Source organism: Podarcis raffonei, chromosome 12, assembly GCF_027172205.1.
Source record: "Podarcis raffonei isolate rPodRaf1 chromosome 12, rPodRaf1.pri, whole genome shotgun sequence".
Taxonomy (NCBI): Eukaryota; Metazoa; Chordata; class Lepidosauria; order Squamata; family Lacertidae; genus Podarcis; species Podarcis raffonei.
In genome coordinates, this window is record NC_070613.1 from 28,494,209 (window position 1) to 28,518,587 (window position 24,379).

General features: G+C 43.0%; 1 protein-coding gene across 6 annotated transcripts in view; it reads left to right on the forward strand.

Annotated features, from left to right (window-relative positions):
• Window positions 1–24,379, forward strand: part of DYNC1I1 (dynein cytoplasmic 1 intermediate chain 1) — a 222,943-nt gene that overhangs the window by 187,116 nt on the left and 11,448 nt on the right. For all 6 annotated transcript variants that reach the window (XM_053359118.1, XM_053359121.1, XM_053359124.1 and 3 more), the window contains 2 exons: window positions 4,042–4,182; window positions 14,774–14,899. In XM_053359118.1, coding sequence (XP_053215093.1) covers window positions 4,042–4,182; window positions 14,774–14,899 — 267 coding nt within the window. The remainder of the gene's footprint in view (window positions 1–4,041; window positions 4,183–14,773; window positions 14,900–24,379) is intronic.

Below are 24,379 nucleotides of genomic sequence, written 5' to 3' on the forward strand. Positions count from 1 at the left end.
GTGTTTGTGACTTTGCCAAACCTTTACCGGGTCTAAGGCCAGTTTTGTGAATTTCTGTGCACATATGCAGTACTTGCATGCAGTAGAAATCAGTGATCAGTGTTGGTTTTTACCAAGGTTAGTGGGCCTCCAGATTATGTTGGACTCCTCCTCTCAGCGGATGCAGCTACCATAAACAATGGTCAGGGAGGGAGGATGGGAGCTGCAGTCCATCAACATCTGGAGGGCCAAAGTTTCCCCATCCCAAGTTATAACCAAGTCCTCTTAAATGCTACTTCTCCCGAGATGTTTTGTGCTCATGTACGGATGCCTGAGTAAAATGCTCACTTTTCCCTTTAAGAACCACACACACACAATCTTCAAAGGGAAATTTTGACCCCTTCAGAAGGCATTCTTCAAAGACTCAAAGCTCATCCTTTATGAACTTCATATCACATACGTAACAAGAGCTCCGCTGCATCAAGCCAAAGGCTCATCATAGTCCAGCATTCTCTTCTCTCAATGGCCAGCCAAACATCTATGGGAAGCCTGCAAGGAGGATCTGAGTGCGACAGCCCTTACTGCAATTGTAACTCCCAGCAACTCGTATTCAGAGGCGTACTGGGTTTAGGACATAGACGTTGTGCCTAGTAGCCACTGACCTTCTGTGAAAATCAGTCTAATCTACTTTTAAAGCCCTCCAAATGAGTGGCCATCACTACTTCTTGTTGAGAGCAAATGCCATAGCTCAACTATGTATTATGAAGAAGTGCCTTTTTTGTGTCTGTCCTGAATCTTTAAACGTTCAGCTTCACAGAATGTCCTTGAGTTCTAGCGTTCTATATCCATTTTCTCCACACCTCAGCTCAGTCATGTCCCTCCCTTACTCACCTTACATTGAGATGCCAGGGGTTGAACCTGCACCTTCTGCATGCCAAGCAGATGTTCTACCACAGAGCTATGAATCTTCCTGTATAACTCGTAAGGATACCTAATGCAGTCAAGAACGACTGGAAGATTGGCTGCACTTTGCAAACTAAAGTTGCAGTCAATTGGTTTTTTAAAAAAACCAATTATCTTTGTATGATCTTTATCATGTTTTTCTTGTAAAGAGATATAGACTGGGGTGTGCATATGTGTGTGTGAGAGAGAGATGTGTGTGTGTGTGTCTACTGTGTTTGTCTGTATACAGTACATGCAAATTGTGTTATATACAAATACACATACATAGGCACACATGTAGAAATCCCATTGTTTAGATTTCTGTCACAAGCGATGAGAATATTTAATTTTCTTTTATCTCTGGGGTTTTCATTATCATTTAAATTTCATTTCACACTAATTGATCTGGGATTAGCAAAGCCATTATTCAGAAATCAGACTTAAGACGAGCCGTGATGAATAATTCATGACACCCAATTACATGTTACGAACCTGGTGTACTTTAAAAAAAAAAACTTGCTTCGAACTTCCAGTCTGTTGTGAAATGAAATGACGCGTAGGCACTTAAAAGTCAAGCAACAGCACCACGCTCTCTTAGCGCAGCTGTGCTCTCTGAACCTTGCCACCTCCTTGCTTCAAACTCAAGTCTTAAACACGGGGGAGGGAGAGGGGGAACTGGCTTTCAAAATATCCAGAAACTACAGATCACCTTGTCCTCAAGAAAAAAAGTGAAGAGAAGCCCTGGGGAGAGAAAAAGAAAGAAAAAGAAAAGAGCAGAAGTAACTTGATGAGCCGGAGAATGCAGTTTAGCAGGGAAACGTGGCACCAGAGCATGCCGCCTGATAGCTAAATTCTAATGCATAGTGAAAAGATGTGTGTGTTTGGCAGAGAAGCCGTGGCTGGGCTCGTATAGTATTTTTCTCCCATCCTGAGATACATTATCAGGAAGAAGATGAGTGATTGACTTGCCAAGGGATGGTTGCAGAAGGAAATATCCTGGTGCCCCTGTTGAGAAGCCTTCAGGAACATAGGAAGCTGTCCATGTGGTTCGGTATTATCCACAATGACCAGCAGCCGCTTTCTGGGGTTTCAGGCAGCGCTTTCCCAGCCATACCTGGGTGGACATGGGACCTTCTGCATGCAAATCAGATGCTCTGTTAGTGAATTACAGCCCTTCCTCCCTGATCAGAACAGCAGCCATCTTTTATTTTTTTAAAAAGTGCCTCATACGAGTGCATAAGAAAATTCTCGTGTGGGAACTGACCGTGGGAGCTGCTTAAACACTACCTTTTCCCAGGGGGCAGGAGAGCTTGTGAGTGCACCCCAGTGACAGCAGGGAGCCCCAGGGCAGGGGCATGTGCAGTCAGTTCTGGTGTGAGCTTAAGTTGAAGAGATAGCAGCAGAAGTGAAAGTCCTACTGCTACCTATAAATACACTGGTGAGTGGGACTGGTTGCCCGTCTTCCATTTCTGTATTTTGGATCTGCTAGTAGTAATTATTATGGTCCTCATATGTAAGTTGTTAAGTTCAGGCTTCCTTTAAAAAACAAAACCATTTTGTCCTGTGGAATTGTTTTGTGCTGCTTTAAAACGTGGATTTTTGTTTTGGTATTTGTTTGTGATATTTTTAGGATGTTGTAAACCACTCAGAAGTTTCTTTGAAATATGGAGTGGTATACTAATTGCCTAAATAAATACATTCTGCAGATGTGGAAGTTGTACCTGTAACATTTCAAGGGGCAGTTTTTTGCTTAGTTCTGCGAAAGGGCCACTGTGACCATGAGCTCCCTGCACTTGAATAGAAAACTGAAATACCAATACCAATAATACTACTAATACCACTGGCCTGTTGCATCAGTTCATAAACATTTAGCCCTAAGTGCAGACATGGAAGTAACCTTTGCACTTTGGACTAAGGCAGCAGGTACCTCTCTAACCTTTTATTTAATATAACAGCCTTATTTAATAAAGCAGCCTTGAACCCAGTATTCCCTAGGAATGCTTAGAAACAAACAAACAAAAACAAACAAACAAACAAACAAATCAGTATTTTGAAATCAGTAGTTAAAACCTAGGCAAAAACCTGCTGCTTAACCTCAGGAACCTTCATGCACAATTTGGTTAAAATCAGTGCCATTCTGAAATGTCCAGTCCACCATCCTGATTCAAAATGGCATCTAGTTGTATCCAAACGTCGGCGAAAACCCGTTTCATTCGATCAGTAGCCATGCAAAATTTGGTTACGACATATTTTAAAAAGTGCATAGCGAGCGCGCAACTTTTCAAAATATATCGTGCGTGTTATACATATGCATCATTTAATAGACTTCTGGTTTGCTCTTCGGAGTAAAAAACAAAAACGCTCCACCTTCTTGAAAATACAGGTCTTAAAGGAAAACAACGAACAATTTCTAAACAGCAAGTTAGAGAACAGCAGTAGACCATCCCTCCGTTAAAAGCACAGTGCGCCCAAATGAGCGCAGCGCAGACGGGAATAAGGAAATCTCCGCAGGCCTCCCCAGCGCCCCCCCCCCCCAGTCTGCATTCTTGGGTTATTCCGCTCCCGCCGCCGAAGCGCCTCTGTGACTCGCGCCTGCCGCATCCTCGCGGCAGCCGCTAGGTGGCAGTCTTCGTCTTCCCTTGCCATTCCTCCCCGGGAATCTCCCGATCCCTTATCAGGGCAGCAGCTTACGAAGGCGATGCCTTGGCGCGAGCAACAGGCAGCATCTCCCTCCCTCCCCTTGAATGGGCCGCTTGCGAGCTCCCTTTTACCTGCGCGTGGAATGTCTTGCGCAATCCCTTCTCTCTCATCGCCGAAATCCAAACTCTCCCTTCCTTCCTTCCATCCGCCTCCTCCCCCGCACGTCCCCCCCCCGCATCTACACGAACACCCCCACTTTGCAATCCTACCCACTGGACAGTGGTCGCCCCCCCCATTAGAGCGCAGCAGCAGCAGCAGCAGCAGCCCCACCTTCTCCGTCCCGGGACCTTTCATCTGCGGGAAGTTTTATGACACTTGGTTGAATGTGCAAAGTTTTTAATTAGACTCGCCAGACAGCCCGAGGCAGCAGTAGCGCCACGAAGTCTTCATGCTTCCCCTCTGCTTCTCTCTCCCTTCCAGCACAACAAGCCGCTCTACTCCTTTGAAGACAATGCCGACTATGTCTACGATGTCATGTGGTCACCAGTGCATCCCGCGCTCTTTGCCTGCGTGGATGGGATGGGCCGCTTGGATCTCTGGAACCTGAATAATGACACAGAGGTGAGGAGGGAGAAGGATCGGGGCCTGGGAGCTGACATTTTCTGCTGGGTTGCCATTATTATTATTATTATTATTATTATTATTATTATTATTATTATTATTTCATCTTACCCCTTCTTTTCAAAGTGGAGGGAAGGAGAAGAAACCGCCTTCGTTAGAAAGAGGCTTCCACCCCAAATTCTGTGCTTGCTAATTTCATCAGTTTCCAAGGGTCCTTTTCTGGGTGCCACCAGACCTGCCTGGTGGTCTTCCCCTCCTCCTTTGGCCAGAGACAAAGGGCAAGTCCGCAGCACGTTTAATGCACACGACTTCCCCCCAAGAATCCTGGGAACTGCAGTTTCAGGATGCTGGGAATTGTAGCATGCTGTGCAGGGAAACTGCAGTTCCCAGGCTTATTCGGGTGTGCTTTAAATTGGTGGGGTGTGGTTGCACCCTGGATCCTCCCACCCGCTTGCACCTTCCAGCTCCCACCTCACAGGATCATTTGTTGGCTTCTTGATCCTCCCAGTAGGAGACAAGGTGCTGCCCTTCTTTGGTTGTTGGACTCTAACTTCCGTCAACCCCGACTAGCATGGCCAGTGCTCAGGCTAGCAACATCCGGCAGGCCGCAGGCATACCCTGTAAGCACCACTTCATTCTTCAGTCATACTCTTTCTTGGCGGCAACTCTAGGGGAATATGAAACCCACCAGAATGTTACTATGGGGTGGGGGACCTCTCTGGTAGGTTGAACATAGGCATGGCCAAACTTGGCCCTCCAGATGTTTTGGGACTACAACTCCCATCATCCCTAGCTAACAGTGGTCAGGGATGATGGGAGTTGTAGTCCCAAAACATCTGGAGGGCCAAGTTTGGCCATGCCTGAGAAGGTGGTTGGAGGCAGTAATACTACAGAGATCTCAAGGAGGGAGAGTGTTTTTGTCCTACTTGAGGGCTTCCCGCAAGCACCTAGTCGGCCACTGGGAGGACAGGATGCTAGACTAGATGGGCCAATGGCCTGATCCAGGCTCCTCTTATGCTCTTACGTTCAAGCAAGAGACAAGCTTGTAACTTGCCTTGTGCCAAAACTATTGTCGTTGTTAATTTGTGATCCCTATTGTCTTGGTTCATCGCTGGCACCACCCTAACATTAAGCTAAGCCCTGTAAGGAAGGTGAGGGAGGCTGTGTCTTTGCCCAGGGGCTCTAAATCAAACGTGGCATCTTAGCACATTCATCCCAAAGCCTTCTGCCCCAGATTAAAGACATGGCACAGATTCCTTCCTTCTCTTGTGCAGAGCTGATTCACGTTTTCAAAAAGAGTGGGTGTGTCAGGGCTGATTTGTTCACCTGCACTTCTGCTCCCCCCTTTTCTTTTCTTCTGCATGCCCCGTGAGGAATTTAGAGCATCTCCCCCTCCCCCCCCCGTCCCAGTGGTGGCAGGTTTTTGAGGTTTCACATGCCTCTGAAACTCTGCACCACTCGCTACAGAGGAGTTGCACAAGTTGCGCTTTCTCACGTTGCCATGAAGGACAAAAAGGGAAGCCTAGCCACAGATCTGCACCACACATTTAAAGCACATTCAGTGCACTTTTTTTTAAATATATAGATATTTATTGAAATTTTCAAGACACATTCAGTGCACATTTTAAGCACCTGACTTACCTCAAAGAATCCTGGGAACTATAGTTTGTCCAGGGTGCTTGGCTCTGTGGAGGAACTGCAGTTCCCAGAATTATTTGGGTGAAATCACATGCTTTCAATGAGTGTGGCATGTGCTTTAAATGTATGATGTGGAATAAATAATAATAAATAAATCTGTCCTGAGTCGCAGGTCCAGCCTACTTCCTGGCTTGCCAGGGTAGACAAAGCAGCTCTTCATTATTTCTCCTTTTGTGAATGTCTTTTTCCCCCCCTCTAGGACTGTATATGCAGCATACATTTCAAACACTTCTGCCAGCTCAGCCAAGAATCCTGGGACCTGTAGTTTGTGTGGGTGCTGGGAGTTGTAGCTCTGAGAGGGGTAAACTACAGTTCTTAAGATTTTGGGGGGAAAGACGTGTTCTGCTTTAAAATGTATGGTGTGTACAAGGCCTGAGGGGGGTAGGTTACAGCTGTCCTGCAAGCCCTTGGAACCTGCAGGGAAGCAGATTTTGGTGAGAATTTAGGAGGAAATTGCTAAAAGCAAGACCTGTTTGTCAGCGGAACAGGCTGCCTCGAAGAGATGTTGGACTCTCCTTTGTTGAAAGTACTTAAGCGGAGGCTGGACAGCCACCTGCCGGTGGTGCTGCAGCTGCCTCTTCCATATTTACCTGGGAGTAAGCCCCATTGATTTCAGTGGGACTTAACTTCTGGTTAAACTTGCATAAGATTGGGCTTTAAGGTCATTAAAGCTTTGTACACTTACTTGAGATTAAGCTCTGTTGAAATTAGCAATACCTCCTTCTGCACAAACACCTATGCAAACATTTGGGGTATGTTGCTACAGTCCTAAGCACACACACAGCCTGATCCTATTGATCGTTTACTTGAAAATAGGTCCCCCTGAGTTCAATGGGACTTACTCCCAGGTAAGTGTGGTGCTTCATTTAGAAGATAACTGACCCTGAAATTTGATGAATGTGTCTTAAGTCTGCAGCGTTACTGACGAGGTACAGTAACAAGGGCTGGATCATCCTTCTTTGACGGGGTGCTGTAGTGGCTAGAACCAGAAAGGCCTGGGTTCAAATCTTTGCCCAGAAGCCATGGGCCAGTCACACTTGTGGCCTTGCAAAACTGTTGGGAGAATAAAAGGACAGCCAGGGAAGAACAGTATAGGCTGCCCTCAGATCCTTGGAGGAAAGATGAGATAAAACTGCGTAAGTGAATAATAAACATCATTAGAATAGAAAATACCACTAGAGAAGTCCAGATTTTGCAAAGTGACCATCGCCTTATTTTCATACTAGTAAGTATATAATACAAACAAATTTGTGAAAGTAAATACTGATAAAAGAAGATTATAAATAAGAAGCAGCTGCATTAAACGCTTGGATGTATTTCTGAGTGATTTTATTAAGTCTTTCTTGCTGGGATTTTTTTTGGGGGGGGGCGTTGTTGAGTGTTTTATCGTTTTTGAGTTTCCTAATTTGAATGGAGTTCGTAAAACACTTTCAGAGTGCACTAGGTTTCTTTGATACATTTATAATTTGCCTCCCCCAAACAGCTGTCTTGTAAGGGCCTGAACTACCAACTCATCAGAAGGAGAAAGAAAGGAGTTTGTAAGGTAGTAGAACGGACATAGAATAAACGTTTATTCAGTGCTCCAGTATGTAAAACAACAGCATCAAAAGCTACCTGCAGAGTGCAATACCAGCACACAGGGAGCAGACAGTCCTTCTCCTTGATGTGCTAGCTTTTTAATTGAAGGGAATTGTCACAGATGGGGAACAACAACAACAATAATAAAACCAACCAGCATCCCCCAGACTGAAGTGATACAACCCATTCTGCTCCTTTTTGTCCTGATTGCATAGATCAGGTCTAAGTCAGTATTTTCCTAGCCTATCTGCCTGCAGATGCTAGGAGATGTGGCAGATATTTTGTCATTTTAAGGTGTGTCCATATTAGCTTTATTTTGAAGCTGATATTCTGCCCAGAATATTACAGAATTTTTTTTGAGATATTCTGGTCAATAGCACATATATCAGGTATGTCAATCATAATGTTGTTGGTCACAATGCAATTTTGTTTAATCAAATTGGTATGGTTTTTAATTATTGTTTGTTGGTTTTATTTGTATAATATTAGTATAATATCATTTTATAAACAGGGTTTCTTTGCGTGCTTTATTGTATTCTGCTGTGAAAATGTTCTTTTTAAACTGAGAAGTGGGCTATCAATTTACTAAATAAATAAATAAATTCTGTCTCTCTTTCCCCCTCCTGCCACCATTCATTCTTCCCTGCAGGATATATATTCTGCTCCTGGCCCAAACACACGCAATTGCAAAGCTTCACATGCAATTAAAGCCTTCAAACATAAGATTTCCATACCAGTATTGGGGAGAAATTTAAAAATAGGAACCATACAGAGAAAACTCTGTTGCCCTGTTTAGCATCAGTGAAACGTTGAAGTCAGAAAGCTTTGTGAGAAAATATATTCTGTACATGAAAATCAATATCTCTTACCATAGCTGCTGCTGCTTTTTTTTGTTCTCTTACAATTTTGTCTCATGCCGTTTTTGTATGAATTCAAGCAGCCTGCAGTTTTGCCTAATTTCCAGTTGTGAAATAACTGCGCCTAATTCAGATTTTACAGAAATTGTCCCTTGAACTTTTCCTTTGTAATCCGTCCCCCCACCCCCGCCCTGCGAGAATGGTCTTGTGATTGAACGTTCTAAATGCCACCACTGAGAATGGAACATGCCCCCCCCCGAAAAACCATTGCATCATGCAAGCTGCAAATATATTTTGTAGAATGCTGTCCAGCAAACGTGCAGATCAAATCCTATCAGAATTATAAGATAACAATAAGGCAGTGCGGATGAAAGAAACAAGACTTGTAAAGCAGTTTGTGAGCTTAAAACACTATAGAAACGAATAATCGTGATAATAAATTTTGAGTTTCCTAATTGCAGAAAAATAGCTACGTTAGTCTGCAAGAGCAGAAAATCCAGAAAGTGCTCTGGCGCCACAGAGGCTTCAGGCAGGAGCTTTTAAGGCGAGACAGAGCTTAATTCATCAGTTGTATGTAAAAGACTAAAGAAGGTAGTGGATTTATATACTCGTGGATCGGGGCTGTAGTCAAGAAACCAACCAAGTTACCAGGGCAAAAGTAATAACTGCCAGTATTTTCTTCTACTTTTGTGCGTGTGGTTAATTCCTTCTTTCGTATGGCCTTAATATACATTTCAGTCAAAAGAAAACACACATTTTTACTGCTCCTTGCCGTAAATCACCTTAGACAGGTAAGGAGGGACGAATACTGAAAACTGGATTGTCAAGTGGAGACTCGAGGTCTTTTGAAGTGTTCCAAGCAGGAAGCTGCAGAGCCGCCTTAATTATAAAGCGAGCGGCTGAAGGAGGATGTATAGGGAGGGCTTTTCTCGCCAGCTTTTTCTTCTGGGGGAAGGAGCAAAGAGGAGCAGATCCCTACAGGTGTTACCATTAAGAGCCCTTATTATCAATGCCATGAGACTGTTAAGAGAAAAGTCCATTTTCTCAAAAAGCAGGCTGGAAAATACTTTATTCCCCCCCCCCCCATCAAGGCTGTTGCAAATCTCCCCTGTTGTTATTGACATGGAAATTGCACTGTGATCAATGCTGTTAAAGCATGTGGGGCTGCGAGCAGGATTCACTTTGCTCTTATTTGTTTAATTTGGACCTTTAAATCTGCGCTAGGCAGATAAACTTTCCATTCCCCTTTCCTCTGGACATCAGCAGGAATAAATTCAGCACCAAGCCAGGAAAAAGCAATCAGAGACCCACCGTATCAGCCAAGAAGAAAACTCTTTAGCAACTGAAAGCGATGGTTCTTTTGATCCTTTGCCTGGCAATTCAGAACTTTAATAAAGAATACTAATGATGATGATTTTGTTTCTCCAGAAGTATCGAGCCCAAGTTAAGCCTTTTGATTTCAGAGGCACTGATAAGCATTTGCTTAAATCACTCCTGTTGAGAGCAAAGGAATAAGTGCTTTCATTTGAATCGTAACCCATTTTTCTTAAGACGTAACTGAACTATCGGATTGGTTCATTACTAGATTAGAATGAAATTAGCTGTTTGCAAAAATAAAAAGTCTTGAAACGTTAGCCTCCTCTCCACGATCCAGTTTGAACGGAAGTGCTTAAATCTGATTTAGGTTGCTATCCTAAACCCACAGAAGTTGTTTTGCTGAAAAGACTGGGTCTAGAATGTGGGCTCCGAATTGAGACGACAGTTTGGCAGGCTTCTGCAGGACTGCTAAATGTTTTAGAATGAGCTTGCATTTTCCCCAATGTGTTCAGGCTGTTTAGCAGGTCAGCGGCCAAATACTATGCCATCACTGACTTGTAGATCAGAGTGTTAGCAATAGGAAAATGCACAGCGACTCTTTACAGGTGTGCCGGGAAAGGGATGGCCTTGCAGATTACAACCAAGTGCCAGCCCACAAATCTGACTGACTGCCCCAAATATAATCATCAAAGTGGCAGGCCCAGTGAGCTAAGCTCCCAGAGGGAGTTGCTTCTTGCATTCGGAATGTGACTAATCATGGTAGAGGGAATACAGGACAGGCCACAGCACAGTGCTCTGCTTGCAGAAGATCCCAGTTCCTGGCCCCTGCAGTTAGGGCTCGGAGAAGGAATCTCTGTTGCCAGTCAGTGTGTTGAGCTGCCTCCTGTATTCATAATGTTATTTATTTTCAAGATTTATAGCCCACCTTTTTTATAAAACCCCCAAGGCAGTTTACAATCCAGATTTCGCATTCTATTAACACGCAACAAAAACTATCAGTAAATAGTCACAAAAATGAAAAAGGGAACAAGAGCGTAAAAAGACATTACAGGTAGGACTCTGCAAGACCTTGCTGAAATAAAGATCTTCACCACCTGCCCAGCTCCAAGCAGTGATGGGGCTGGGGAGTTCTCCCTTGGGACACTGTTTGAATTCTTGGGGTGACACACCCAAAAAACTATTGCATGAAGCCAGGTTCTAGTCACCCCAGTGAAATATTTAGGAACAGGGCTTTAGTCACTATTTCATAAACTTGTTTTATGGAAATAATTGGGTAGGCGAAATTTATCTTAACTTTCAAAAAATGTTGATGTGCATCCATTTTTGCTTTGGTTCTTTTTTTAAAAAAAAGAGTATCGCAAAAGCTGCCTTTTCCTTTTGGCAAGTTTGGAAACAAAGGCCCATTTATGACAGCAAAGGGAATTTTCAAAGCTAAGTAAATAAATAAAAATGTTCCTAGCAGGTATAAGGGCACATATCTAGTGGGTCACCCTAAGGTTGGTTATAGATTCAGGAAGTAGTGCATTCTCTGTCCTCTTCTCTCTCTTTCTCTCTCTCTCTGTCACACACAACACAACACAACACAACACAGCACAGCTCCAACTTGCAGAAATAGCGTCAGTCAATGATTTGGATCAAAACTTGCATTTATCTTGCAAGTGCCATCAACGATAAATCTATGGGATAGTATGAGAAAGTTTTAGAAATATTTAGCCATCCTTTTTTCTTGTATGATTCTTTTTCATCTCTGAGGTTAATGCAAATCTCTAACAAACACGTTTATCTGATTTAGAGAAACGTTTTTCTGACTGTTGTTTTTTATTGACATGTTAGGTAGGTAATGACACCATCGATTATAGCTCTTTTAAAGCCTAACTGCTGGACTATGGAGGGAAATATATAAAAGGCTTGCACTTGGTTCAGCGTAGCTTCCTGGCTTTAACAAAGGAAAAGCTTGCCATGTTTGATTTATATCCTCAAATGGATGCAACAATGCAAGCGGCAGAGGAGAACAAATGCAACGCTTCCATATTTCAGCATTCATCAGTTATACATTTCTGTCAGACTTGGAGCTGTAACACGTAGAAGAAGAAAACAAGAATTCTTGGGGGGCCTATCCAAAATATTTGAAGATTGCTTCTAGTCTACCTGGACTAGAATGATTATATATTTTAAATTAACTAAATATGCCTATTTTTACCCATCACTTTTTCTCAATAAGGAATAAAACCTATTAAAATTAACAGTCCAACCCTACATATGATTACTCATACAGAAAATCTGGTAGTAAGCTCCCCTATGTGCAATGGGGCTTACTCCCAAGTAACTGTATAGGACAGCAGCTTTAATGTCTGTTTGGTTACTGCGTAATTCTTCCTCTCCTTTTAAAGCACATCAAATATACGTAGATAAAATCTGTCATTTAATACATATTGTTGCATGTAGGTTGCTTCCCCTCCCTACACATTTTAATTACAAATGCTTTGTCAAAACACAAAGGCTTTTAGTGTTTTATGAAGAAATGAATATAGAATTAAAATCGCTTCATAATTATACAAACGTTTCTAATTTAAATGGTAAGCATTTGGGAGGGGGTAGGGCTGAAGAGATTAAAATACTTTGGATTAATTATTCCTGATAGACTCATATGCTCTTATTAACATTGTTTCCCTAACTTCATTTACTTAGAAGTAAGTTTCATGTGATTTTCCGAAAAGCTTCTTAAGAACAGGTTGGGATGAAATCTCACAGAAATACATTCTGATAGCGCTTAGTGAAAAAAATTATTTATTAACTTTTTATACTTTCCTTCAAAGGACCATGAGGTGGTTTGCAACATAAAACACAAATGTCACTGTATTACATAATATACAATATAAAAATCAAAACAATATAAAAATCAAAACAATATAAAAATCAAAACAATATAAAAATCAAAAAAACAAAGTATAATAATAAGAAATAGATTACTGTTGTTGTTGATTTCTATACTGTCTTTCATCTGAGGATCACAGGATGGATTGCAAGAAAATTTTAACAAACAAAACCAATAACCCCTCGCCCACCCAGTTTGAAAGGCCATAGATTGTTTAATTAGCCAAAGGCCTGGGAGAAGAGAAATGTTTTTGCCTGGTGCCTAAAGATAGGAATGAAGGCATCAGGCGAGCTTCTCTGGGGAGAGCATTCCACAAATGGGGAGCCACTGCAGAAAATGCCTGTTTTTGTGTTGCTGCCCTCCAGGCCTTTTGTGGAGGAGGCACATGAAGAAGGGCCTCAGATAATGATCACAGGATCTGGGTCGGTTCATATGGGGAGAGGCAGTCCTTGAGGTATTGTGGTCCTGAGAGGTTTTAAGCTTTATAGGTCAAAACCAGCACTTTGATTTAGGCCCAAAAACTCATTGGCAGCCAGTGCAGTTGTGCAGTGGTACCTCAGGTTACAGATGCTTCAGGTTACCCAGGTTACAGACTCCGCTAACCCAGAAATAGTACCTCAGGTTAAGAACTTTGCTTCAGGATGAGAACAGAAATCGGGAGGCCCCATTAGCTAAAGTGGTACCTCAGGTTAAGAACGGACCTCCGGAACGAATTAAGTTCTTAACCCGAGGTACCACTGTATCAGGATCGGTGTGATATGCTTCAATTGTCTAGTCCCCGGTGAGCAACCTAGCCTCTGAATCCTGCACCAGCTGAAGTTTCTGAACCATCTTCAGAGGCAGTCCCACGTATAACGTGTTGCAGTAATCTAACCCAGAGGTTACCAGAGCATACTCATAACAGCAACAGCAGAAACAGAAAAGAAAATCAGCAGTGTGTCTGAAATAAAAAGGCAGTACACACATACAGAACCTTCTCTCTATCCAAAGTAGTGGCCCACAACTGGGATATTTCCTTTCCTCTCCCAGTATCTCACCTCGGGAGATCTTCACTTCCCTGCCTTCCACCATCTCTCTCCCATGTTCATGTGGGTTTGATTCTTGGCCACCAGTGGCATCCCAGAAGGGGAAACACCAGAGTCCTTGTGGTATCTTCTCCTCGAGGGAACTCCCACTGATATTGGCCCCTCCAGCAGTGAATTGGAGATGGTGACCTTAGTAACCTTTGCTCCACAACTAGTCCAGGCTGTGGTTGAAATTCACACCACTCTTTTTCTAGTGTACGATGTCTATATTGAGCACCCTGATCACCGGAGCACATAGAAAACAATGGGTTTATTACATTTATTCATGGAATTCGAGGCGAGTGTCCACAGGAGCTCATAAGCAGTTCCGTCCATTCAGGCTATGGATAGACCTGCTTTAGTGAAGTTGCTCCATCATGTGACTGGGGTGGCCAACCTGTGGCCCTCCAGATCTCATTGCATTTCAACTCCCATCAACCCCAGCCTGTGTAGACTATACTACTGCACTCCCAGCAACATCTGCAGAGCCTCAGGTTGCCCCCCATGCTTTAGACTATGCCCTAGTCCCCCAAGAGAAGCTACATTGCCGTTATTTCCTGCATTTCTCCCCAAGAGTTTTCTGTGTGTTGCCCGCATAGTTTTTCAGCAAAGTAGTGCTCAGGACCAGACCAGCTTAGTTCTAGCAGGGCATAAAACACTTCCTCTGGGTAACAAGGGCTTAGCGTCTCTGCAAGAGATGCAAAGGAAAATGAATAGCAAAAGGATTTTGAATGTCATGGTTTTTAGCCCATCTTCCTTTCGTTTCTGACCCCATCCTGTCTCCGCTAAACTAATTGCTCTAGGTCAGTAAAATGTTTACATGAAATCCCTTCAATCTCCTTTCAGCTTTCAGTTTATGCTCCATACCACATTTGAGCTCATTAATCCTTGCCACTCAGCTGAGTCATCCATCATCTTTTGATCTTCTGTTAGGCCAAATTGAGAGAGAGAGAGAGAGAGAGAGAGAGAGAGAGAGAGAGAGTAAAGCTGCAGTGGTTTTAGCATGTCCCACAGCCAAAGTTGTGTGTCACTTGCTGCCCCTTTATGTTTTGCCTGTCTTAAACCTCATCCTTTCATTTTCTCTTCTGCTCCTCCCTTACTGCACCACGTGAGTGAACAACAATGGATATTTTATTTCATTGTCTTTCATGTGCAAAGCAGTGGCTTTGTCAACATCCACATGAGAATTCTGTCTTTGATAGGTTCCAACGGCGAGCGTGACCATCGAAGGAGCTTCTGCCCTCAATCGTGTCCGTTGGGGCCAAGCTGGGAAAGAAGTGGCCGTTGGAGACTCCGAAGGAAGGATCTGGATCTATGATGTTGGAGAGGTACTTGTCTTTCTTCATAGATGCTCTGCATTCTTGCCATTTTTCTTGCAGCTTTGTAAATAAACATTTCACACTGGAGTAAGAAACACTTACCCATTTCATTGGCTGGATTCAAGCTGAAATCCAGCCACTTTCAAATCAGGGAGTTTTGCCATGGGTTTCAATTCATGGATACTTTAGCCACACATTTAAATTTTATATATGACATTTTTTAAAAAAAGTCTCTCCCACCCACTTTTATGAGTAATGAGTTGAATTCTGAGACATGGCCACATGGTAATGTTAATCTTCTGTACTGATGGCTTCATTATTACAAAAGTAGGGTCAACTAACCTGTCTAATGCTAGTCTAATTATTTATTTATTCAGATTTCTAAGGGTATGGAGTAGCCATGTTTAATGCAAAATACAGTAACAGCAAAGTTCATGATGCATATGGACACAATTGTGGCAATCCGGGGCTGGTTATGCATTGTTTTAATATACACTAAATGTGACTTGTAAAATGAGAAAATAAAAATAAAACTTAATCATCATAATAAAAAGAAAATGCATGCACAGTGGGTTTGTTAAAATTTATCTATACCCTGATCCATCTCCCACATGTATAACCCCAGCTGGATGGAGAATCAAGGATGCAAGCAAGTGTTGCATCTTTCAGGCTAATTGGCTGTTTGGAAGGCACAGCTGTATGGATTTTGTGCCTCCCTCACCAAGCAGCTGATCATCGTGATGGCAGCTTATTTAACAAGCTGTGTTGGGTCAGGCTCTCTGTAAGTTGTACCAAAATGCCAAGAGACAGACACCGAAAGCAAATTATGGTAAGGGCTGTTTCAAGTCATCTAAGATTCTAATTAGTTCTTTTATATATCGGGTGCTCTTTGATAAATGCATTCTTACCTATTCTGAGCCTTCAGAATAGGATTGACTAGAATTTAAATTCATTATATACACTGGGGCTTTGGAGGAAGTTGGTCAGCCTCAGGACTGCGTAGAGTGGAGAAGGCAAATTTTTAACTCTCTGCTGGCCACAATCTCCCCTTTCTGCCCACAATAAACTCCCACTCCAAAGGGAAGTTCACACATTCGTTCAATTAATGTGCACTCTAATTTGTACCAACACTTTGAAAATAAGTTTCTCAAGTGTCTGGCAAGAAAGACCATGATAATATCTGCGGCCATCTCAACAAGGTACCTGTAGGTTGTTATTTTTTATCAGTAAATTAATTGGTTAATGCTGAAGTTACATTACTTTAAGTTTACTTTTACTTGTGCTGAAGATTTTTGTTTCAGAGATGATGCTTTGTTTCGTTATGCTTTTGTTATCTTGACGATTGGTCCAATTTTAGACTGGTTAGTTTCATAGAATTGCTTAAAATGGGGCCTTGGGGTCAGGAACTATTGCATAGTATTGGTAGTGTGGTGGATTTGCAACTACATTGTGGGTAGATATCCGAGCACACTTGTGCACATATGACAGAACACGACCAAGGAATCGTATTTTAAAAATCTATCATTTTATTTTCTTGTGTTAAAAAAATCTAACATTTTATTTTCTCTCTTGCCTTTTTTACTGTAAAGAAAGAAAGCACCATGCTAATAAATACATACTATTGTATTTACAGCTACTAGGATTTCATTTCTTAAAAAAGACTGTGAAAAGTCACTGGTATAGGCAGGTTTCAGATGCTAAGGATTTCTTTCATAGCATTTGGTGCTTTCTGAACATTCAAGCATTTTCATGTATTGTTCTCTCAGCAACCCTTCATTACTATAACCCTGCAGGGAAGGTCAGCATCTGCCATTCCCAAATTGCTTATGAAAGCTGTGACTGGAAGGGAAGGGTTTCCCTAAGGCAGGCATGTCCAAAGTCCGCTTTGGGGGCCTAATCTGGCCCGCCAGTTGGTTTAATCTGTGGCAGTTTAAACCTCAACAACTTCAATCCTAAAAAAAGGTCAACAACTTTGGTGGGCCCTTTGGACGGCCCTCACGGCCCTTCACGTCATCAAATCTGGCCCTCTTTGGAAAAAGTTTGGACACCACTGCTAAGGTCACCTACTAGAGTTCATTGCAGGGACAAGATTTGTCCCAAGCCGTGCTTTTTTTCAAGAAAAATAGGTGCCAGAACTCACCACAAAGTTGTTGCAGTAAGTCACTGGGCAACTCAGGGTAGCTCTGAACAGTTGCCGGTTTGACAACAGCTGCATTCACTGCCCACAAAAGTGCTAAAAGCTACAACAAGCTGTTTCCCTAGCTGTTTCCCAAGCACAATTCAAAGTGTTGGTGTTGACCTTTAAAGCCCTAAACGACCTCGGCCCAGTACACCTGAAGGAGCGTCTCCACCCCAATTATTCTGCCCGGACACTGAGGTCCAGCTCCAAGGGCCTTCTGGCAGTTCCCTCACTGCGAGAAGCAAAACTACAGGGAACCAGGCAGAGGGCCTTCTCGGTAGTGGTGCCCACCCTGTGGAACGCCCTCCCATCAGATGTCAGAGATAAACAACTACCTGGCATTTAGAAGACACCTGAAGGCAGCCCTGTTCAGGGAAGTTTTTAATGTGTGACATTTTGATGTATTTTCAAACTTTGTTGGAAGCTGCCCAGAGTGGCTGGGGAAACCCAGCCAGATGGGCGGGGTACAAATAAATTGTTGTTGTTGTTGTTGTTTGGGGTTGCCCCTGGTTCTGGGGCAGGTCAAAGAAGTGCGCCCCCACCTCCCTCGTTCCCTTGGCTAGGGCAGCTCAAAAGGGCCCTTGCACAAACACACACATGTGCAACGGTAGAGGCCTAGCTGGAAGCTCAAAGCCCACCGCCAACTTCTAGCTTCTGGGAGATCTGAGTCACCACCCTGTTAGAGGCAGCTCTGCAGCTTATTTTAGTTTTTGTTAGTATTTTAGTACTTTAAATGTTTTTGTTTTCAAAACAAGCCCACCGCCACGACATAGGAGATGGGTTGAAGAAAAGGAGATATGAATTGGCCCCACCCCATAGCTTGATCCGTTGTGGCTGGGAGCTGCGTGGAGTCATAGATCTAAACAAAAAAGTGTAGATTTGAACATGCTTGGCAGCTTCCGTTTTGACTTGGGCTTCTGTTTTGGGCTTCTCGGAAGTATGTAGAGTCGAGAAGCAGGTGAAAGGAGCGCCAGCCTGCCACAGTGCCCACCTGAGAGGTACTGGAACTGTGCTCCGGCATTCTCCGGCTGATAAAACCCCACTTGTCCTAAGGCTTCCTGGCTTACAGCTCACTATCTTAGCTTACTGTGTTGCACCAGCTCTCAGGGGCATCTTTCATCTTGTCAACTTTCATGTAGACAAGAGAATGAATCAGTCCATGATACAGTTGTCTAAACGAGCACATGGGGTATTGATACAAAAAAATCTGAAACGGTGGGCTAGAAAGGAACAGTGGAAGCCTATAGGGGTGAAGAGTAGATGTAATGGAAATTAGCAGGCTGGATATAGTGTGTTGCAAGGCTGTTCTGAACTGCCCCCCCCCCAATACTAAAATCTGACTAAATTGATGTCAGTATGGTGTGTGCTTGATGGAATGTGCCTCTTTGTTGCTGAATGCAGCACAAAACGTAGCGTCTGCATTACAATTCCTGGAACAGTCGAGGGGTGACTCGCGGAGCAATCAGCTTTTATAGACGGAATTTGTTTTTTGTCATTATCTGTGATAGGATACTGGGATCTCCATCTCCCCACAGTAGGGAAACATTATGTAGCACATACAGATTTAGCTTTAACTCACACAAAGTGATTTTTATGGCCCATAGCAAAATTACTTGCGCATGACTCACATTTTTGGCTGGCTTGTGCTTTTGCGGGAGTCGCTCTTGCTCGCAAATGACTGCAGAAACATCTTGCTGTATCGTTACCATAATTGCTAAACTGTCTAAAGTCATTACACTCAAATTTCTGCTGCGGCACTGGCAGGACAGCATGTTTTATTTATTTATTATAGTGTGTGTGTGTGTGTGTGTGTGTGTGTGTGTGTATTCTGTTTCTGAGTGATTTGACAGACGCTAGAAATACCTGCGTTGACAATATAGTCTGTTCTCGCCTATTGTCTGTAGTCTAGACAGGCTGTAAATATGTCTCTTTGACATATCATACAGCAAGATATTTGGAGTATTTTGTTCATCTCTTCCAGATTAGCCATCCATTTCTTGGCTTCCCTCCACCCCCACATCAGAAGCAGAATGGACAATGATCCCAATCTAAAAAAACCAAAGAGGTAGTCCGTCAGGTGATTTAAAATTGCCTATATCATACATTGAGCTTAATATATCCTTCTTGGAGTAGGTGATTTGTGGAATGAATTCTGCTGAGAGGCAGTCCACACATTCTCCTTTCACTAGGGAAACCCAGAACCATTTATGTTGGATCCCTGTTTCCCTTTCCTTCAGTCTCAGCTATTCCATCTCTCCTTTGTGGATTGGATATATTTTCTGGTTGCATATCTACAAGCTGACCTGGAGGAGATGGAGAACCACATCTCCTGGATTGCTGTCAACTGCAACCTAAGTACCTCTTTTCCAAGATGGGTGAGGGCTGAGAGATGAACAGGTGGCAACAGAAACAAAGGTGTTTGTCAACTTGTTGCTTAGCGGGGTTGGGGTGCAGAACGAATGCCTCATTCATTTCTTGTGGAACCCTACATATGTGCCCTAATGACATAATTCAAATGCATACTTGTTAGAAGAGAATGCACATTCTATGCAAACCAAGTTCATTAATTTACTCTTGCATGCTTTGGGATTCTGAATTTTTCTTCTTTATCCCTTTTTTGATTTATTTATTTTAATGTGCATATGTATGAATATGTAACTGCATGCTAAAAGCTTAGGAATTTCTGACCTGTCTTGGATATTGTAACCAACCAATTCTATTTCAAACTAACCATACTGTGTCGTTTTGTCCAATATGAGAACGGCCATTAAATTGTTGTTTATTCGAAGAAGGCAGAAGCAGTAGCCACAATTTCATCTTGGCTTGTTTGGACGAATTATAGTTTAAAACTCTTCAGAGTTTGTTGAGATTCAGAGAAAATGACAAACTGTGACGAGTTGAAAATGGCAATGGGTGCTTCCGGTCTCCTCATGGCCATGCCAGCAGAAGAGACTGAAGGAAGGGAGTACATGGACCCATGCTGCAGACACGTAACGCTGGTTTAGCCACGAGTGAGTAATCGTCCAAACATTGATGCTTCTGTTTCCCCATTATCCACAATATAATTGCCCACAGTATGGAACATTGAAGAGGAACAAATAAAAGGGTCTTATAGATAGCATCCTCCATGAGATCACCTCCCAGGCCATGAAGAATTGCTGACTGGTTTGGGCCCTGGCCAAAATTGGATGGCGCCATTTGCATAAGGTTACTCAGCACCTCCACAAGTGGCAGCTTTGCTTCCTTTGATTTCCACGAGGGTCAGGGTTTGACCTTCTTTATTCCATCCTATCTATTAAATGGATGTCAACATTCATTTTTTGACACCACAAACAGAAAAGACACGGGCAAATTGTACAGCCTAAGACTAGTAAGTTTAAAATAACATTAATATTTTCATTTTCTGATAGGTTTTTTAACAGCATCTACATTTTTTAGCTGTTTGATTTCAGCACCATCTCTGAAAATAACTGAACACATTTATTTTCACAGCTAGGGGCCTATTTTCTCTCTGACGCTTGTACATTCTGCCCATTAGAATGAATGTGAGTTATATACACATGTTCGAGGGACAACAATATATATATATTGTACACACACACAGACACACATGTTCACATGTATGATAAGGTGAAAGAGCAGGTTATTGATTATTTGACAAAATAGAAATGAATTATCCCCATTATTTTTAAGTGTATCCAGTTGAACAAGAATATATCCAAGAAAAATCCATTTGAAATATTTTCTTTTCTGCCTCTGTAGACCACCTATGTTATTTGGAGCATTATATAAAGCAGCACCCCAAAACTTGCCACCTACTGTTGTCATGATATGTCATAAGTAGTAAAAATGAGTGTTAAGCTATTCACCTCTGAGCACAGAGATATTCACATGCCTTGATGATTTAATAGCCAGATTCAGCTGTAAGAGAGCACTTAATTCAACTCTAAATGCTTCTGTGATGGCCCACAGAGGTTACTCTTGTTCATATTATCCAGCAATGATGGACATAATTTCCTAGGAACCTCCCTGGAGCCAGCCCCAATGTAATGAATTGAAGCTAGCCAAGCGGTTGGGTGGTTATCTGCACACAGGCATTTAACTGAAGCTTCTGTAGAAGTTCTTAGTAGTCTGTGGCAATAGCCTGATGAGACACTGAATATATATACAGTGGTACCTCAGGTTAAGTACTTAATTCGTTCCGGAGTCCGTTCTTAACCTGAAACTGTTCTTAACCTGAAGCACCACTTTAGCTAATGGGCCTCCTGCTGCTGCCACGCCACCGGAGCACGATTTCTGTTCTCATCCTGGAGCAAAGTTCTTAACCCGAGGTACTATTTCTGGGTTAGCAGAATCTGTAACCTGAAGCGTATGTAACCCGAGGTACCACTGTGTCTCTCTGTGTGTATGTGTGTGTGTGTGTATAAAAGTATATATGTATCAGCATACTTAGGAATTGTGTTAGAAAATGTGGGCCATGATCCTAATTCCATGTACCTGGGAGTAGTCAAAATTCAATAGGGCTGACTTCAAAGTAGACATGGTTAGGATTGTGTTGTCTTTTAGTAATGTTACTCAGAGACAATTCGCAATTGGGTGTTACATTGCAGAGAATTAGAGCACTACAAATGTATACTACCGTATAACTGGCATGGTCTCTTACGAAGAATCTTGGGAAATAACTAGCACTCCTTCAAATTAAGAGTAGTGCCACTCATATCTAAAATATACTTTAGTTTCAGTGTCTCCAGCCACTTGCTTCACTCTCCATAGACATGTTGGTATAAAGGTACCAACAAATGCTCCCTCTGTGTAATGCTCTAGAGAGGTGTAGTGATGCCATTTGCACTTCTGGGAGTTCACCCAGCATCTCTATTAATGCGAGAAAAATACAACTTTATACATAACTGTTGCCTGCCAGGAATGTACTGCATTTCAAGGGTTGCCAATATTTGGGGGCTCATTGTCCCATTTGGAAATTGGAAAACATTTGTGGGTACCACCACAAAATGACTACAGTAAGGCCATGGCTTGCCACAAAATGGCTGCCACAACAAGGGACAAGTAACCTGCCTAAAAAAACTAAGTGCAAGGCAGAGTTGGGTTCTGAGCCCCAGAATACAAAGCCACTCATTTGCTTACGCAATTTTCAAAGAATGTATTACGTTTGTGACAAAGCCCCTCCTTCTTCTTTGTACATGTTCGTTGTATGTAGACTTTGTTTGATTTTTTTAAAAATAAGAAATATATAGAGCTCTCCTGTCACCATTGCAGGATCACTCAGTAATTGATTCTCCCCACCTCGGCTTGTGTAATGATCACTTGGGAAACAGCGTGTTGATCAGTTTTGCTCCCAAATGTTGGCATTTAGGAGAGAAATAGTGACTGATGTATCCAGTGTGCCTTTTTTTTTTTAAGGGTGGCTTAAAAAGAGCTCCTTAATGAAAAAAATGCCCAGGTTTGAAAAATCAGTCAGTTTAATTACTGTGTTTTATGAAGGCCATCACCCATTGCTGATTACTAGAGTGATAAAATCTTTGGCTTTGGTAGCCTCAGTAGGGGGTAAGCCGGTGTAAGTAGAGGCAAAGCCCAGTAATTATCACCCTAAATCCTTGTGTTTCTCATTACGATATTCCTTAATTTGTGTTACCATACAGTCTTTGAGGTCTTTAATGTACATATCGGTTCATACACCAACAGGAATAAAAGCTGTGTCTTCAGCTACACTCTTAATCTAAAATGAAATATGTGCACTTAAAGTGGTTTAACTTGCTTCCTGCCCATTCTGGAGATGTGTGTGATAGATTGTGATATGTGTATATATTAAGGCCTGCTACTGCAGCGGGAGGGCCCGACGGAGCCTGTTGCAGCCGCAGCAGACCCTCCCCGGGGCCTTTTGGGGGGTGGCCGGGGCTCCTCCCAGCAGCCCACTGGGGCTTGCTGCAGCTGCGACCATCTGTCAGGGGGGCAGCGGGTGGACCCCATGGAGCCACTTGGCTGTGGAATATTGAGGGCTTTTTTGTGGGTATGGTAGTAGTGATGTATGGAAGTGAGAGCAGGACCATAAAGAAGGCTGATCACCGAAGAATTGATGCTTCTGAATTATGGTGCTGGAGGAGACTCTTGAGAGTCCCATGGACTGCAAGAAGATGAAACCTATCCATTCTGAAGGAAATCAGCCCTGAGTGCTCACTGGAAGGACAGATCCTGAAGCTGAGGCTCCAGTACTTTGGCCACCTCATGAGAAGAGAAGACTCCCTGGAAAAGACCCTGATGTTGGGAAAGATGGAGGGCACAAGGAGAAGGGGACGACAGAGGACGAGATGGTTGGACAGTGTTCTCGAAGCTACAAACATGAGTTTGACCAAACTGCAGGAGGCAGTGGAAGACAGGAGTGCCTGGCGTGCTCTGGTCCTTGGGGTCACGAAGAGTTGGACACGACTAAACAACAACGAGCACCCAGGGCACCGAAAAGACGGCACCCCTGCCTGCTGCCTCAGGTAAGGCAGATGATTTTGCCTCGTCGTGAGCATTGAAATAAGATTCAACAGCCAGTCCAGTCAACACTTGAACCTGGAATGGAGAGGAGACACCACCTTATCCTTTTCCTCAGGAAGCAAAATGTCTTAGGCTGACCCTGAGTCAGGCAAACCAATAAAAGGCAACAACAGCTACTCGCTGCTCACCTGCCCTTTCTCTCTCACCTGCACCAACAGGAAGGGGCAGCCTCTTGTTCCTCTGCCTTCAATTCTCTGGGCGAGTGAGCAGCGTGAGCAGCAGTGGTAACAGCAAAGGGGGGGGGGGAATGAGCTGCTGCCACGAATAAAGCCTTTATTCAGAGTTATCCAATAAAATATTGTTAGTATTATTATTAACGAATAATAATAATACTTACCATTTAGTTAATTGTAGATTGGTAGGGATGGTTGTTTGCAAGAATCATTTTACTGTTTTTAGAATTTGTATTTATTAGCATTTTGTCTTGTATACCCTTTTGGTGGTCGGTGAAGCAGTTTATAAATTTGCTAAATAAATAAATGTACAGTGGTACCTCGGGTTGCATATGCTTCAGGTTACATACGCTTCAGGTTACAGACTCCGCTAACTCAGAAATAGTGGTCGCTTCAGGATGAGAACAGAACTTGTGCTCCGGCAGCGCGGCAGCAGCGGGAGGCCCCATTAGCTAAAGTGGTGCTTCAGGTTAAGTACAGTTTCAGGTTAAGAACGGACCTCTGGAACGAATTAAGTACTTAACCAGAGCCTAGGACTTGCCGATCAGAAAGTCGGAAGTTCGAATCCCCGCGATGGGG